At 43.1% G+C, this 16,972-nt stretch overlaps 2 protein-coding genes across 6 annotated transcripts in view; both read right to left on the reverse strand.

The window, feature by feature from the left end:
• Nucleotides 1-235: 235 nt before the first annotated feature.
• On the reverse strand, nucleotides 236-4,644 carry LOC117764466 (kazrin-A-like). Its single transcript, XM_034590263.1, has 7 exons — nucleotides 4,516-4,644; nucleotides 3,485-3,603; nucleotides 2,683-2,914; nucleotides 2,480-2,581; nucleotides 1,698-1,864; nucleotides 1,336-1,480; nucleotides 236-1,141 (listed from the first exon to the last, which is right to left on the reverse strand). Exons 1-7 carry the CDS (start codon nucleotides 4,615-4,617, stop codon nucleotides 983-985), a joined length of 1,026 nt encoding a protein of 341 aa, XP_034446154.1. The 5' UTR covers nucleotides 4,618-4,644; the 3' UTR covers nucleotides 236-982.
• LOC117764464 (kazrin-like) overlaps nucleotides 4,581-16,972 on the reverse strand; it is a 177,154-nt gene continuing 164,762 nt past the window's right edge. The window contains exons 6-11 of one of the 5 annotated variants that reach the window (XR_004614394.1): nucleotides 14,858-14,994; nucleotides 13,884-14,054; nucleotides 13,370-13,453; nucleotides 12,103-12,292; nucleotides 9,957-10,080; nucleotides 4,581-4,718 (exon numbers count right to left, since the gene is read on the reverse strand). Coding sequence is in view for 3 of the 5 variants with exons in the window: in XM_034590260.1 (XP_034446151.1) it covers nucleotides 9,910-10,080; nucleotides 10,466-10,602; nucleotides 12,103-12,292; nucleotides 13,370-13,453; nucleotides 13,884-14,054; nucleotides 14,858-14,994 (890 nt within the window). In the remaining 2 variants the exon portion in view is untranslated. Of the gene's footprint in view, nucleotides 4,719-7,517; nucleotides 10,081-10,465; nucleotides 10,603-12,102; nucleotides 12,293-13,369; nucleotides 13,454-13,883; nucleotides 14,055-14,857; nucleotides 14,995-16,972 lie in introns of those variants that run through there. The other 4 variants (XR_004614395.1, XM_034590260.1, XM_034590262.1 and 1 more) reach the window with 4 other exon arrangements.

A 16,972-nucleotide genomic window follows, 5' to 3' on the forward strand; every position in this document is an offset into this window, starting at 1 on the left:
AGAATTTTATGACGACTGAAGGCTACCACAGGTTCTCTTCCATGTTTGGAAGAGGAGGGTCAGGTGAGGGGTATTCAGCTGCAACATTCAACTTCACCACTAGATGTCTCTAAATTCTACACACTGAACCTTTAAGAGGTAACACCATCCTCCTGTAATATCTTCATTGCCACCAGATAGAGTTTTATGCTATTGTTATCTCATTTTATAAAAACGATTATTTTTCAAAATGATCTTTTCTTAGTTGAATGTATTCTTTATTTCATTAAAAGTAACACTCTCATGTTGACATAATTTCATCTTTACACCATTTAGCCGGAAGGCTAACATACAACTCTGCAGTCATCTTCAGTTAGCAGTTCAGTTCAAATATTATTCCATGTTCACCACACAGTATAAAACATCAGAAGAGGGCGCTACATATGTTTAGACACAACAGTGTAAATGTGCAAGATGAAAAATGACTATCAAACATAGTATAATCTAGAATTTAAAATTCAGTTCAAGTCTTTTTTTTGTCCATTGTACTCAGTTACAATGACAAGGCATCACAGACAGCAGAATTGAATGAAACCACAACAGTTTACACTGATATTAAACTTTTTTCATTTTGTCTTGAAGTAGGCTACCCTGTATTATACAAAGTTTTTTTAATTCTCATTTCCCTCAGAAAACAGACTTTGTCAATATCAACTAGTCAACGGAAACAAACTACATAAACTACATAGAAAAATAATCCTTTATTTTGAGTCCTTCCTTCATTCTGGGGGAGAATCTTCTCACCACCTGCTCACAGTGATTCTTGAAAAAGTTTTGCTTAAATCAGGAAACGTGTAAAAACATATCCTGTCCCTTTTTAAAAAGTGCAATCTGTCCTCTAAAGGCTCATTTATAGAAAAGAAGAAAACATCCATGTTTGGGGCGTAGATGGAAAACAATTGTCCATGATGAAGAGGATGTCTGGTGCTGCACTCTGTTGACCTCACACGTTGGAGACCTCGATGCTGGTGTACCCGTGAATCGGACTTCCCTCGGTTCTGGGCGGAGTCTGGTCTCGAACATCCCGCGGAAGAGAGCTGTAGCTGCCATGGCAACTCAAGTCCCGCCCACTGCGGCCTTTGGGGCTGAAGCCTGTTGGAGGCTGGAAATGAAACAAACATTCATAGTAAATACACTCAACTCAGGCTTCGTTGTCTTCTGTCTAACGCCATGCAACTGCACTATATTCACAATCTCATTAAAGTTGTATAAATGCTGTGTCAAAGGTCAAATAATGCCCAAGCCTGATTCAGATACCCAAAGCTGATTCCGAAGAGGGGAAGTTTTTTTGTTTACCACCTTGACAGCCCTCCGTCTCAGCGAACCCTCGTCATCAGTGTGTCGACCGGCAGAGCTGGGTGGTCGGCCCAGCGAGTTCTGGCGATGTGGGGTCGGTGGTGTTCCCGGGCCTAAACGCTCATAGTCCTGTTTGGCATCTGTCCTGCAGGGAGCACAGGAGGGATCAGGGTGTTGGGGAGAGCTGCAAATGACATCTGAAAGACACTTCAATGCACCTTTGTGCAACATTTTAAAGATAAATACATCACCATATGTTGTCAGACAAGGTCTTGAGTGATACCTACCTTTGCATAAACGCTTCAGTGAGTAGAACTATAGTGGAATCTGTTGTGGTGTGTTTGAGTGGACGTCTCTCTCACCTGGCAGAGCCAATCAGGGCCTTCATCTCCTCGACGAGGTGTCGACGAACCATGTGCTTGCTGTTGGCAATCCCCAGTGCTGTTGCCATGGCGTCAGTGTTGAACGTGGGGTCAAGCACCATGACGGCTCCATGAACTCCACTGTTAAGGAGACCTTCTGCAAACTCCTGCGCAGGCGGATGGAGAGAGGAACAGTGAGTGAACTAAATTCTCGGATGTAAAAACCACAGTAAATATTGAGTGAAGGAAAAAAGAGAGATATCAACACATGAGCTGACACAAACAACATAGTGAGGGATGTGTTGATATCTTCTCTATTAAAGCGCCCTGAGGATGTCAACAGGATGTCAGTCCACATGACCTGAATGTGGTTGTGCCTCATAAAGGAAATGTTTTCCAATGCTAATGTTGATGGGGAGCTATTCATATTGCAGCATCACCACAGAGGCTGCAATTTAAAAGGCTTTGCAATCAACCAGTAGCAGCTTACAAGTACAATAAGAAAGGCTTGCTATCACACTGCGGAGCAGGGGGGAGCTGAGGAAACACAGGAGCCTCCACTACTCTCAGTGCAACATGACAGAGATCTTATAATACACATTTAATCAAAGTAATTATACATTTAGTAATAAACTGTAAGGAAAACTTTGTATTTTAATTTATCAGCTTCAGTTTTTGTTTCAAGGTGTGAGTTTAAAAAAGACAATATAAAGTTTTTATAGTGGTTAGGCCTGTCGGAGTGTGTTCAGTGTTTAAGGTGCATTCTGGATCTCTGCCCCCACCTTCATATCAATGTCTCGGATCCACTTGATGACCCGATGAGACGTCCACACCAGTGGATCCACGTTCTGATGCTCACACTGCACCCGGCGAGCCTGCAGTGCCTGGAAACCATTTTAACAAACAGGATGTACCTTTTGTTAACTGTAACCACATCCACTGCTGTCTGCTGTCTGTGAACCTGAATTATTAGAGTCCCACTTACCTCCTTGTCAAAGTTGAGTAGGTGCAGCAGTTCGATGCCCAGCTGCAGGCTGACCTGGTGGAACTTCTTGGTGATGTTGAGGTGACGTTCAAGGTCCCGGCGTGTGAGGGAGTTAAGCATGCGGCCGTCCACCAAGTGATTGTGAAAGGCCTGGGCGTACTGAGGCAAGCCCACGTCGCTTAACCAGGCCTTGGCCACCCAGTGGTGGTCCATGTCTGCAGCCTTGGACAGCCTGCAGGCAAACAGTGTCACAGTTGTTTCTCACTCAGCCGTGCAGATAGTTTTAGCCACAGTAAACCCACAAGGTGAATCCGACTGACGTTAATAATTCTCAGAGTTTTCCCCCAACACCTCAATGAGGTCGACATATTTGGTTATGACTGAAATGTCTCTGGGAGATTTCGACATCCATGTGCTTGTCATGATGACTCATAATAGCCTCAGTGTAAAATAACCCACTGTATGGAGCTGCTGTGGCTACTGCAGAACCACTGGTTCTACCAAAATAATTAACTGGCGGCTCCAGCTTATCAAAAAAAACATAAAAAACTAAACATATCTGTTTTTCTTAGTTTAATAGAAACCTGAAGAAATAAAAGAAATAATTACTCTTGAACAGTCTGACAAATGAGAAATAAAACTATCCATGTAATGCAGCAGTTTAATCTACCTCTATAACAGTTGCAATACCTTCAATTCTGCATTCTGTAAATGCTGTTACTATATACCACCAACAGAGGGTGCTCTTGCATTACCACATATTATACAGTTTATAGAAGAGTCTTCTGTGTCCCTTCCTCACCCTCTACCGTTCTCAGCATCTCTGTAGTCCTCGATGGCCAGGCGAAGTTTCCGGCGATGCATTAAACTGCTGACACCTAAACCCAGCTCCAGGTCCTCATCTGTCAGCCCCAGTAAGACCTGCAACAAGTCAAAGTAGCTGTTTAACTCTTATAGAAACTACAACCACACTGCCGAAGTATCCTGAGAACAAAAGCCAAGATCATAGATTGAAATGTGACACGTTGTTGAACTATACATTTGCAATTGTTCACAATAATGTAGATTTGATAGATGGATAGATTATCTATCTAAAAATGAGTCAAGATAAGTACACTGCAGTGAGATGAAAGTCAATCCCCAGAACTACTACAAAGCTGTCACTGTAAATGAGTAAGTGCTAATGGAGATATTGATATTACAGCTATTTTAAGTACAAGGTGATTGAAAGACACAAGTAACCGAGGCAGAGTATTGAAGCCAAATATAGATACAGATTTAAAGATGAATAACTGAAGCTATACAAAGTTGGGCATTCGACTGACATAGCCTGTAAAATGATGGTACAGCAGATGTAAGCATATTTTTTAAAAAGTGAAAACAGTGCAAGAATAAAACTTTTCCAGGTTCAGTGTGTAAGATTTAGGTGAAAGGGATCTATTGGCAGAAATTGAATATGAAATAATCCTAGTGATGTTTTCACTAGTGTGTTTCATCTAAATTATACGGATTGTTGTTTTCTTTACCCTAGAAGGGGCCCTTTATATTTAAATACTTAATATTTACACCAGGAGAGGTTCCTCTCTATGGAGGCCGCCATGTTTTTAACAATAGCCCAAACTGGACAAACTAAACACCTTTTGAGTTTTTATGACAAATGAAAGCTACCACAGGTCCTCTTTCATGTTTGGAAGGGGAGGGTGAGGTGAGGGGTATTCAGCTGCAACATGCAACTTCACCACTAGGTGTCACTAAATTCTACACACTGAACCTTTAAAGTATAAAACTAGAGATATAAAAAAAATATGAAATCAATGTCTGGTTTTCTCCAACCTTGCCACTCTTGATGTTTTCTGAGCAGGTGCGGATGTACATGGGCATCGCCATGACAACCTCTAGCCAGGCCTGCACAGTACCCGCCCTCCACTGTGACATGGGTGTGGTCCTGGCCAACTCCACCTGCTGGAGGCGGTCCAGCTGGTCCTCTGACCCGTCTGAGAGGCTGTGGCGAGTGGGGCTGGACAGGCCATCTGAGTCTGGGCGGGTGGGTTGTTGGGTTGGTGGGTGAGGGAAGGGGGTGGGGGAGACATGTGGATGATGTAGTTGAGGTGGTGAGTGTCGGAGGTGGCAGTGGGTGTAGTGAGTAATGAAAGAGCAACATGTTCAATAAAACATAGCGCAGGAAAAATGAAAATCAGTTTAACATAAAATTAGCCCAGTGGGGGGAAAGGAAAGTAGACATAAGTGATTTCTGCAAAATAAATGGGCTTATAACAACATCCTACGCTTTTGGCTGCACGACAACAAGCCAAGCGTTTGCCAGAGATGCTGTAAACACAAGTTGCAGCTTTTATAAGCAGCTCCACGCTTTAGAAGTCCATTAAACAGGCAGCTGTTTGAACCGCCGAGCTAACATGACTCATCTGTCTAAATTAGCCGGCAGCAGCGACTCAATGAAAATACAAGGCCTGTTATCAAGAAAACCATCTTATACTTTGATACATTACGATCACATAAAATCTGCCTCACACAATTGCAAATCACACTAGATTCTAGCTTTAAATAATAATGAGTCATTTAAATACTTTTTTCCTGTAATCAATTTGTGCTTATCTGTTGTGTTATTCACTTGGGTCGAACATGCATTTTTCTAAATATTTCATTGAAGAATCAATCATTTACCACAGTTTGTTCATTTTAGTCAGAAACATTTCCTCTGTCTTTACCAGCAGGGGGCAATCTAGCACCAGTGCAGGCCTCAGCACTGGGTCGCCTACAGTATCACGTTTTGCTCTTATTACTTTGAACATATCATTGTTCTGACTGCTTGTGACATACATGTGTGGAGGTGTGGCTTGTCAGCTTGATGTTCTAGGCTGTTGATGAGGGAGGAAGCTGTCACTGCTCGACACTCAGTCTGTGCAGCATCGCAGACAACAGAGAAACTACTGTAAACCACACATCCAGCACTACATGATGAGGAGAGCAAATAGATGGTCGAACACACAATCAGCAAGACAAGTCAAGTGTTTGGTGACATACCTAAATATCATCCTGCCACCTTACTCCCCTAATACTTCTTGAAAACCACTACATCAGTACAGATGCTAAACTGCTCTCGATGCAGTCTTACATACATACAGCCATGTACCCTGTGGCTCACCCACTGACTGTACATGGTCCAACACTGTAAGGGCTCCTGGGAAACTAATGAGCCACGGATCAATGCATCCACCTCACAGTTCAGTCATAAAGGACGGCCACAGATTCCAGAAATCCTTCCTGTTCGACCCTTTACTCTCCAAAACATCCGTTTAATTTCACCTGTTATTTCAGTGGGACAAACAAAGATGTGAGACAGAAGGATGCTCTCTACCTGAATTATTGCTTCTGGTTTTGAAGCGTAAACGCAGTAAAGTCAATTTGTTTCCAGAAAAAACAGTGGGAACGTTTTCGGCAAGCTCACTGTACCATCATGTTCTTACTCAGAAAGACAGATAGTCACAACTGAATGATTGTGATTTTGTATTTAAAAAACCCCATCTGTTAGTCATTTCAAACTGGATATTTAGACTGAATGTGCACTTCTTAATGCTCTTCTTTGACCAATTAATTTCAATCAACTCAATCAACTTTCTGCTGGAAATGCACTCTAAGCTAAACTCCAGATGTAAGATCCTTGTTTTTTCATTCTTTAACAAAGACATGTCACTACATTACAACTGTAAAATTGACTGTAGAGTTGAAGTTGGACACTTTGATAGTTAGGTCCCCCTGTGGGGCTGGCCATACTAAGCCTTTTTAAAACTCATCAAAAGTGAGCCAGAATAACATCATCTACAGCTATGTGGTTATTATTATTATTATTATTACTTTGAGAGTGCTAGTTTTGTAAATTATGGTATTCTGTGAGTTTACGACAACCACAGTCTATATATACTGTAAAGAAGGTATGGACAGAATAGCACTATGTCCACTACACACAGGATAAAATAGACTGTTGTTTCAACAACTGTGTTTAACTTGTCTGATAACTGCTAAATTAAAATAGTTAAGATATTTGGTAAAAGGATTTCACTAACTGAAGTGTATACTGAATTAACGTTAGCGCTTCATAGAAAGTCCCCTTCGTTCAGCAGGAGTTTCATATTAACCCCAAGAAATGTTTCACACACTGTGACACTCCATTGTTTTTGGATGGTTTGCATCAGAACCAGGTAGAACTTGAAGAAGTGCTAAATGCTCCAGGGTCAGTTTGTGATGTCGTGTGAGAGTTAGAAGGCATCTTCAAACACAGCTCGCAACCCAACACAACTGATTTCAAAGCAATTGGAGCTGGTGCAGCTCGGTCTTACTCGGTCTGATTGATCACTTCATGGGTCACTCGACTGTGTTGAGAGTCCGGTGCAGGTCAGACAAGAGGGGTTGGTGTTAGAGGTCAGGGGTCAAACCAAGGCAGAACATTATTGACACCATGTGCTGACACATATGAGTTGTGTTCCAACAGTTCCGACATGGCTTCCTTTCCCTCCTCCACTGTTTTTCTTCTTATTGATTTCAATGCAACAGAAGAGGAAATAAGTGCTTTCCAGTCGTGATGAGGAGTTGAAGGTGGGGTAGAGAGGAAAGGAGGCCATGTGGAAGCTTTCGGGATGCAGTCCTGTCACAGAGGGACTTGCAGGGTTGAGGGAAGCTTACGCATATGTTAAAAATGGCAGCCACCCCCTCCCGGCATAAAGGGACAAATCAGGATTAGAGCCAGACAACAACAGAATGAACACATACACACACACACAAACATCAACACAGGGAAAGAGAGGACAGCCACATGGAAATTCATCGATACTTATTTTTTATTTTAAAATAATCTTATTTTTCTCATTTAGTTCTTTTGAGGGTCATTTTTTTTGCCATGCCTTTAAAAGTTTGCTACTAGCCACTTCTAAACATCTCAGGACCTCATGGTAGAAGTCCTCCAACGAGGCCTACATCTTTGACTTTAAATAAAACTCTTTCATAATAATATTAATAATTTCATTTCTGCAGTGTTATCTCATTTACAAAAAGGAAAATATCCGTGGGAAAAAGAAAAGGACAAAAAAGACCGTGGCTCAAAAACATAAACTGATACAATATTTTCCGATTGATATGTTTGTCCCCCCCCCATCAGCAGAGGAGCATAAAGGTCGGTTACATGAACAAAATAAAAGTAGCCTAGAGTTTTATACATGTCATTGAATGTGTAATGAGATAAACTGGTTGAGCTGTTGTTCTTTTACATATAATTTAATACATGACGACTAATCCTGGAATCACCTCAGCGATTCGCTCCTGGATCTGCGAGCCCGAGCGTAGGATGAGCTCAGGGTTAAATGATAATCCCCTCTTTTGACAAGCATGGTGGTTAAATACAGCTCCAACATAATCTGTGACTCTACAGCGTCCCAGGTGGGACCGACAAATACCCAGTGTTAGCTTTAATATCAGGGAGAGAAACGACTTCCTGGCGGGGCAGTGCAGACTCCGGCTCAATCCAATGCACGGATGAAAAATAATCCAATGTCTTTAGTCATTCTTTTGCTTGAAGAAACGCTATTAACCTTTGGCACAGAGTTAATTGCTTTTTTTTTTTTGCAGCAATGGCTTGAACTGGCACTTGCTATTGTTAAAGCAGTTCACTGAACGTTCGCTCCATCATCAGGCCGCTAAAATGAAGCTGTGATTTTCTGGTAAAATGACCTAATTCCTGGGGTTTGAAGAAGAGGTAATCAGTCTAATATTTACTGTGTTTTTTATAATTGATGTTGATGTTATCGCTAATTTTGAGGTAATAGTTTTTTTAGATTAGCTTTTGCCACAATAACTCTACTTCCAACAGCCTTTCTAAGTGTTCATAAAAACGATAGCTGGGAGCTACTGTAAGATCTCACAGAGAGAGAAGGGTACAAAGCCCCGTGAAGGAGTGGAATAATTATTTCATCATTCAAAACGTAGCACTGGGTTTTTCTTAGGGACTGTTGACTTTGTTGACCTCTACTGTTTCAAATGTAATTTAGCATGAAGAGCTGGTAGGTGCAGATTAAAAAAACATTTAGTCTGGGATGTTAAGCTCTAGAAGGTTTATCAGAGCAGCAGAGGGTCACATTTTCAAATGTTATCACTTCATTTCAAATGGAGGAAATCGTGAATAAACACCGTGAAATCAGTAACTGACCTCTCTTTTTTTTTCTGCTCTTTTAAACAGACAGTTTTGTCACCATCTCGACAACATAGCCAGAGACAGACATTAGTGTTTAGAAGGGTTTTGTTGAACATGCGTTTGTGGACTGGGACTACTTGCATGCATGTCACACATGTACCTTCTATCCTGACAGATAGAAAACACATTTCTCACATTTCCTGTTTGGCGTCATGTTGCTGTTCTGCATAGAAAGTTCAGTCCTCGCTAAGCAACGTCTTTGAAGTCTCATTTGACAAAAACATCAAGGAGTGCCTCTGCACAGTTTTCTTGGCGGTTGATGGATGTGTCGTGCAACCGCGCTGGAGGTGGATTTGAGGAGTCTGCATGTTGCCTACAGGAAACTGTTCTCGTCATGGCAGTGTGGGAGGAGGGGGATGGACCAGGCAGGACAATAAACAGGGAGGAGTTTAAGTTAAAAGGTAGTGAGAGGAGTGGGGGGGTACATGTCAAAAATAACAAAAGGCATTCAGGACAAGGAGACATTTACACGCACAAAGTGCACATCAACTGTTGTTATTTACAAGTACAGCAGTCCTTCAAGTTTCCAGTTGAGTGAAAACAAAAAGTCAAAATGTAAAGAACAATTAAAAGATCCAATAACACAGCCGCTTTGGAGGGCAGATACAATAGAACACATCCATGTGGTCGCTGTGTCACACTGTTCACTCTATTTACACAACCGTACATACACACAGGTGCAATTTGCTCGGTAAGGTTTTCACTTCAGCGAAGCAAGACGCGCCTCCGGCTTCTGACATGGCCTCCGACCATGGACGACACACATGCACACACTCTCACACACATGCACACGCAAGTATGCATGCGTGTGAGCTTGCACAGGCACACACATTATTATATCTGTACACGCTGACGTCAAACACACACCCATCCTCTTGCACACACATGCACGCTCGCTTCAACACAATTCTGTCTTCTGATAATGTGCCACAACGGCCCTCCAGGTGGTCCGCTCGGACATGTGTGCTCTACCAGTCTGCATCTTCCTCAATGTAATAATCAGGTGTTGAAGTACCATCAAACAAACCAGGGTCGAGGGACTTGCGCTGCTTCCCCCGGGCGAAGACACGCGACAGAGAGCCCAGCCCCATCTTCTCTTTCTTCTTCTTACGCTTCGCCTCCTCCAGATCTTCTAGGGACTGAAAGAGGAGAGAGAGAGAGGGGGAGAGAGAGCAGAGGAGACAAGACGATGAAGAGATGGGCCAACAAACAGAGATGTGAGAGCAGAGCAGTCGGTGAAGGGGTGCAGAGTGGGCGATAAAGACCGGGGGAGATAAAGATCGCAACACAAAAGGGAAGTGATGCTTTACATGCTGCGAGGCATGCACTTATTCAACAACTGGTTTTCACATAAATCCACGTGACAGCTGCGGAGTGAGGCCACAACAGACTGTGTGGGGCAAAAACACGAGCTCAGCCAGAATGACGGTGGAGAGAAACAGCAGCGGCCACGCAGCAGGACAGTTGGCAGTTTCCACAAAGGAGGCGATTACTTGGGAGGGTGCAGAGGTGGGCAGCTCTTACATTGCAGAGGGAGTGAGTCCGATGGCGTGGCGAGTTGATGTCGCTGGGTGTGGATGACCGGTCCCCCTCCAGCGCTGAGGCGTCGGAGATGATGGAGGGCTGACGCGAGTGGCAAGGGCTCACCCGCACGGCAGCCACTAAACGGGACAGGGAGGAGAAGAGAGAAAAGGCTTGTTTTCTTTGGGGTGTGTTTGGGCACCAAATCTGGTTGTTCTTAAATAAATAAAATATATGTTTTAAAAATCCCCAAACCAGAGGCCGGAAATCGTCTGCAGTTGCTAAGCAACAGTGAAAACAGCTTCACAGAGGTTGAGCCAATGTGTGTGTACCAATGAGACTGAAACTGTTCAACCAATTGCGTAGCCGGTGAGGATTCGTGACTACTCGCATGTTCTTCTTCGTCCAGATGCCACCAATTAGTCAGCAACCTGTTTGAACCTGCGTCTCTAAGAGGACTGAGACGGACCTCTACTCGCACTTTGTGTCGTACTGGGCGAGTGCAGCCAGTTGTCCAGTTTCGCTCTTTAGAGTGATTATGATTAGTTTAACTTTTTTGGGAAGTTCAGGATTAACCTCTCAGGGTGACTGTGGTTAGATAACACTCAATAATTCAAGAGCTTATTCTAAATTGGGAAATCATATTAACATAGTGAAAGCTCCAGGCGGCAGTGATGTTATAATGATGATCATTATCTTTTCAATAGTAATAATGGTAGGGTTGACCCCTGGATTCATTCATTTTAACTACAACTATTAACTGGTGCTGCCATCAGTCATACTATTATTATGTCTATAAGTATCACTCTTATTATTTTCATTGTAACAATCAGTCTGACAGAGTTTAAATATGACAGTGACAAAACTGTTCCTGGTCTCTCTCCCTCTTTTCCACCCACTACTACTAACTCCCCCATATTTCTCCACACTGAGCCTGGTTCTGTTGGAGGTTTCTTCCTGTTAAAGGGGAGAGTGCCTTGACATTATGTATGTTTTGATTTGTCGCTCTATAAATACAATTTAATTGAATAGAAATCAAACACGAACTGCTTCGGCACTGAAAATGTCAGCTGACACCAAATTCTCCTCCAGTATATGGACGAGGCACGTTCAGTGTCGGTTCACATCTTTGGTGTATACCTGTGCAAGTCAGATCGCTGGTGGGGAACCTACAGTGCTAAATGTTTCGAGGGGCCAAAAAATGTAATTATTACAAAGCTAAGTGAAAACAAATATCGAGAAAAAGTTTTCCTTAAAAACAAGTTGGAACCGTGCAGACAAAATGTTTGATTCCACTTCTGACTGTATGAAAACACTTGCACACACTAACAGGAAGAAACGGCACATAAGAACCAACCCAACCATTTATAAGCTGCCACTATCCTCAAATATGGAGGAACAGCTGTTTGCAGCAAAGACAAATGGAAGCTGCAAAGCCAAAAGTTTGTTCACTGTACCTGCTCCAGAAAGCAAATGAAATGTCACGACCAGAGCAGCAGGGGGTGGCCGATAATGTGGAGACATTGAGCAGATGGCACGAGTGAACGTGTGTGAAGCCGGTTGACATGAGGATGCAGGAGGTGAACGACTGTAAAAAATCGTTGTGCTAATGAAAAGGATGCTCGAGTACGTGTGCCTACCTTGTCTGTCGGTGGGATGCCCGGTGTGGACATAGAGGGTCTGCTGACTCTGTCTGATCGCAGCAGTCAGGGGAAGGTCCGCCTGCATCACCCACTCCTGGTTGTTACCGTTGACAACTGTCTCCGTGGGCATGGCCAGCGAGTGACGCTTGGGCACGTCCTTGGTCAGGGTGGCTAGTGACTGTTTGGCCTTAAGAGGGTAGAAAAACACACAGATGCAATCAGGCCCGAGAGTCAACGAGCAACAAGCAACAATCCTGGAGAGGGACCTTGCAGGGGGTGGTTGTATTTAAGTGAGTTGGTATTGCGTATTGGTATTGGTTATTGTGGTTTTTATGCATTTCTTTGTATCTGTGTGCACGTGTTTCTGTTAAGTTATGTATCCAGAATCCTACTGAAAGTCTCATGCACACACGACAGACCTCACATGGGCTGTATTCGTGTTAGTCTTTTGTTGTGTGAAATCTCGCTGCAGCTCACTTGCTGCACTGAAAGGAAAACAATTCATAGTATATCTGGAGGAGATGTTTTTCTTCCTTTCGGGGGTGGAAGTTAGGGGTTTGGTGGGGCATACAAATAGAGATACTGGATAAAATGAAGCTTTTCCACAAGTTTAATGAATACATTTGCTCTGCAGAGCCCTGTCACAATGCACAATTCACCACTTTTTAGCAGGAACCACAATGAGCCCCTGGAGCCTTGGGAGATGTGTTGGTAAACGTGTGGTTTGTGTCTATCAAGAGCTTTGTGTGTGTGTGCGTGTGTGTGTGTGTGTGTGTCTGCTGATTAGCCTTGGCACATTGGTGTTTTGCAAATGCTTCAAATCTCGTTATTCTGCGAATCATATCATCATGCCAAGCGTCGACAGGCTGCAAATCAGCACCCGGCACAGTCAGCTACATTGCAATCATCTCTACCTAGCAGCGGTCAAATGATTATCAATCATAGTGTTTGCTTCGCAGAACACAATCACAATCAAAAACCTTTGGAGTAATGTCAGAATATTGATGTATCCCCCCCCATGCATTCTTATTCTCCTATTCTGATAAATCACAGCAGGGACCCACGGGGAGCAGCAGAGTTAGGATCACTGGGTCAGGGGCTCCGCCAGTCAGGGGACGGCTGAGGGTTAGTCAAACACGTGCAGCTGAGGAGGGGCTTTCCAAAGACGACAATTAGGTCACAGATGGGAGAGGTTTCCAAAGAGTGGGTGAGGGGGGAGGGGGTCAAGAAAGGTCAAATTTCAAAGTTGGGGGACCTGTCTTACCGCCATGAACCTAGATGAGTAGTCCCTGTCCGCAAGACGCTCAAACACCCGGAACTCCATTCTCTGATTGACACAGTTACTCATCTGGGGGGTTGGAGACATGAGGGATGGCTATACCTTACATTCAAAATCATTCTGGGTTTCATTAGATGCAGAGTACCCGAAATATTGCACAGTAACAGACAGATGTACCGTTCACCCATGAAGCAGTGAAGAGAATTTGTGCTTTCTATTGTCAGTCGTAAATGTCTTCTTATGTCTTCTTGTCAGTAGATTCAACACTTATGATGGGATGTGTGTGTATGAGCTGTGATAACTGGACTTTGGTTTACTTCAGTTTAGAGTCCATCTTTCTTTTGAATGTCCTTCCTTTATGTGTTTTTATTGGCAACTGTAATTCACACATAAATAAAACAAACTTGAAATGAATATCAACAATACTGCAGAAAGAGAACATTTGTTTTTTTTTGGAGCGGTATCGTCTAGTGCAGCCCCATCTGTGTTTCTGTCTCACCATGGCCAGCTCAGCTTCCAGCTCCTTGATGCGATTCTCCTTGAGGTCGAGCTGCGAGCGCAGCATCCCCGTATGCTCCGTGGCCTCCTTGGTCTGCCGCCGCAGGTCCCACTTCTCCCTCTCCAACAGGTCCTTCTCCTTTGCCAGCGCCTTCACCGCATCCTCGCTCTCCTAGTGGACACAGACATCCTGATGGGTTGCTTCACACATGATTGTAAGCTGAATAAATGGTTAACAGACTGAGTCCAACCTGCAAAATAATGCCGCTGAACCAAATTCTAAATCAGGAAAGGAAGAATATAATCTAAATCAGTGGTTTTACGACGTTTAGAAATGTATTTATGTCTCTGAGATTAAATAAACAGTTAAACAGGGACTTTGCATATCTGTTATATCTGCGGTATATATAACATCATTCACACTATGTTTTTTGGCTATCATTTAAAATTCCTTAGGTTCATTGGCATTTGGCCTTTTTGGGCACAGAAGAAATACACATTATTGGAGTGGATCAGATTAACAGTGATATGCCTGAACATCTCAAGAGAAACATCATAAACACAAACACAAGTCGTCAATATGAATAATATGGAATATATGCAAAGTATTTCATAGTATGGTCATGCATGCGGAGAGTGTAATCTGTTTTTAAGTAGGAGATTAGTACATGTACAGTACAAAGCACATATTCATAAATTAACCTCATCCACAGGGTGCACACACATCTAGCAAGAACTAAACTAATCACATGAAGCATCACAATCCTCACCGATTTATAAAACCAGCTTTATAAAATGTGTTTTATTTGGCTCCACTACTGCTGCTGCTTGAATGTCGATGGTGTTTTTGTTGCTATGAGCGTCCAACCAACACAGCTTCAATGAAAAGAAGCCTCTTTGCATGCACGTGTGTGTGTGAGTGTGTGTGCGTGTGCGTGTATGCCAGTATATTGTCGGAATATGGCGGCCATATACTTTTCTGTGCTGCTCATAGTTGCGTATGAAGTCACGGAGCTGCTCCTCCCGGCTCTCCAGTGTGGCGTAAAGCTGCTGCATCTGGTTCACCAGGTCGGCCTTCTCCGCCTTCAGACGCTTCCGGTCCGACTTCATGGCTGCAAGAACGGGCGAGAGAGAGAGAGAGAGAGAGAGAGAGAAACAGAAAGAGAGAGAGGGGCTGTAAGCTATAGCATCAGATGAGCAGCATTTGGCTGTGGGTGTCTCTGTGTGTGCGTGCAACCGTACTTGTGTTGTGTGTGAAAACGCTCATATTTACAAAAGCAGAGAAGAAAGATGGTTTAAAACACTAGTTTGTTGTTACCAGACAAAAACGCTTGAAAAACTGTTGTTTTGAATAAAGCTGTTTATATCATAAATATATCATGCATGTATTTAAACACAGCAGAGGAACAACTAAATAAACAGGCTTCCCACATTCATATTGAGTGACTTTAGCAAACTGATTCATGACGGTTTTGTCAAAATATAACATTTAAACAGACAGATTCAGATTTTAGTCATAGAAATTAATTATTTTTTTTAAAAGAGGGCACAAAAAAACCTTGAATTGGTTATATTGCTAATACTATAAAGTGATTCATCTACAGCATTTTATATTTTTGACGACAGGTCAGTATTTTTGGACACGGGCCTGAAGAGCCTGTAATAACTAATTTGCAATATAGTTAATATAATATACTAATATAATAAATCATTTGCAATAACTACACTGGCTGTTCAAATACCTTAGATAAAGTCTTTCTCAATCGACACAGTAACACATCTTGGCAGTGTGTGTTTTCTAGTCCACATTTCTTCATGCATAATAAGTAGGTTACTAAGCACCTTCAGATATGAAGCGTCTTAAGTAAAAACATTGCATACACCTGCTGCCGCAGTCTTAATGCTGCGTGGCCGCATGTTGATAAAGAAGTGAATCACACATGAACCCTCCTGTCAATCTCCGCTCTGCTGCCGGCTTCGTTAGAGGCTGCCTCTCCCTCTTCTCATCTATCTCTCCGCCACACACTCTCTCTAATCCTCCGGCACTTCACCCACGCATCATGATAAAGAATATGGTTCAGTGTAGTTATTCACAGAAGCTCTAATTTTCTCAAAGACAACATCTCCTTTTTCTTCCTCCCTCTTCTGCATCTCCTCGCTTTCTCTTGATCCTCTCTCCGTCTTCATGTGAGGCGGTTTTCCAGACATCTGCTGAAAGCCGAGCATCTCCCCACAGCTACAGCTCGACACTGGCAATGTACTGTATGTTTTATTTACATCCTGTGTTTTCACACTGTGTCTGTCCAACCAATTTCACATCCATTTCCTCACAGCACAGCCGGATGTGAACTGCTGGATGTTTCATATAACATCACACGTTTCTCATTTTTCCCCTCTTTGTGCTTGTTATCGTGCGTTCACCTCTTTTTTTCTCCCCTGTGAGCCAGCTGCCTGTCATTAATTAACTTATATCACAGCCTGCGTAATTGCATGACATTCACAGTGCGTCTGGGGAGCGTTCTCGGGCGAGTGGCATGGAAGTGCGGCTTCACAAGGACGGATTCACCCTGTCGTTTCCTCCCTTTCATTTCTTTCTGCTGTCACCATTTCATATCTCCCCCTTTCACCCATTTCTCTTTTTTAACGGTGGAATCCCCGAGCCAAAGGGGAAATGCAGACCAAAGTGGCCGGCGAATGAAAACAAGAAACGGCCCTTATTGGCCAAGAGAAACAGGAAACCTCGCAGCACCTGCCTTAGGAAGTGAAATCAAAGCCTTCTTTGAGACGAGCCTGCTGCTGCTCCACATCCTGCACCTGTGACTGTTGGCAACATCGACTTTCCTACAAGAAAGCACTCACTGTCACTTAGTAAAAAGGATCCATTCACAGCAGAAAATCACGTTTGCCCCATTACTTGCCATTTAAAACCTATGTATGGACACGTTTAATGAACAGGGATGGTCCGTGCACTTTGCAGTTATATTACAATAAAGAAACGTACACGGAGAAGCACTGGCATGCCTCCATCCGATGACAGCCATATTAATGACCAGCCTACTCGGGCTCGGCCCAAGCCTCCAAGAATTATTA

Source organism: Hippoglossus hippoglossus, chromosome 7 (assembly GCF_009819705.1).
Source record: "Hippoglossus hippoglossus isolate fHipHip1 chromosome 7, fHipHip1.pri, whole genome shotgun sequence".
NCBI classification, from domain to species: Eukaryota; Metazoa; Chordata; class Actinopteri; order Pleuronectiformes; family Pleuronectidae; genus Hippoglossus; species Hippoglossus hippoglossus.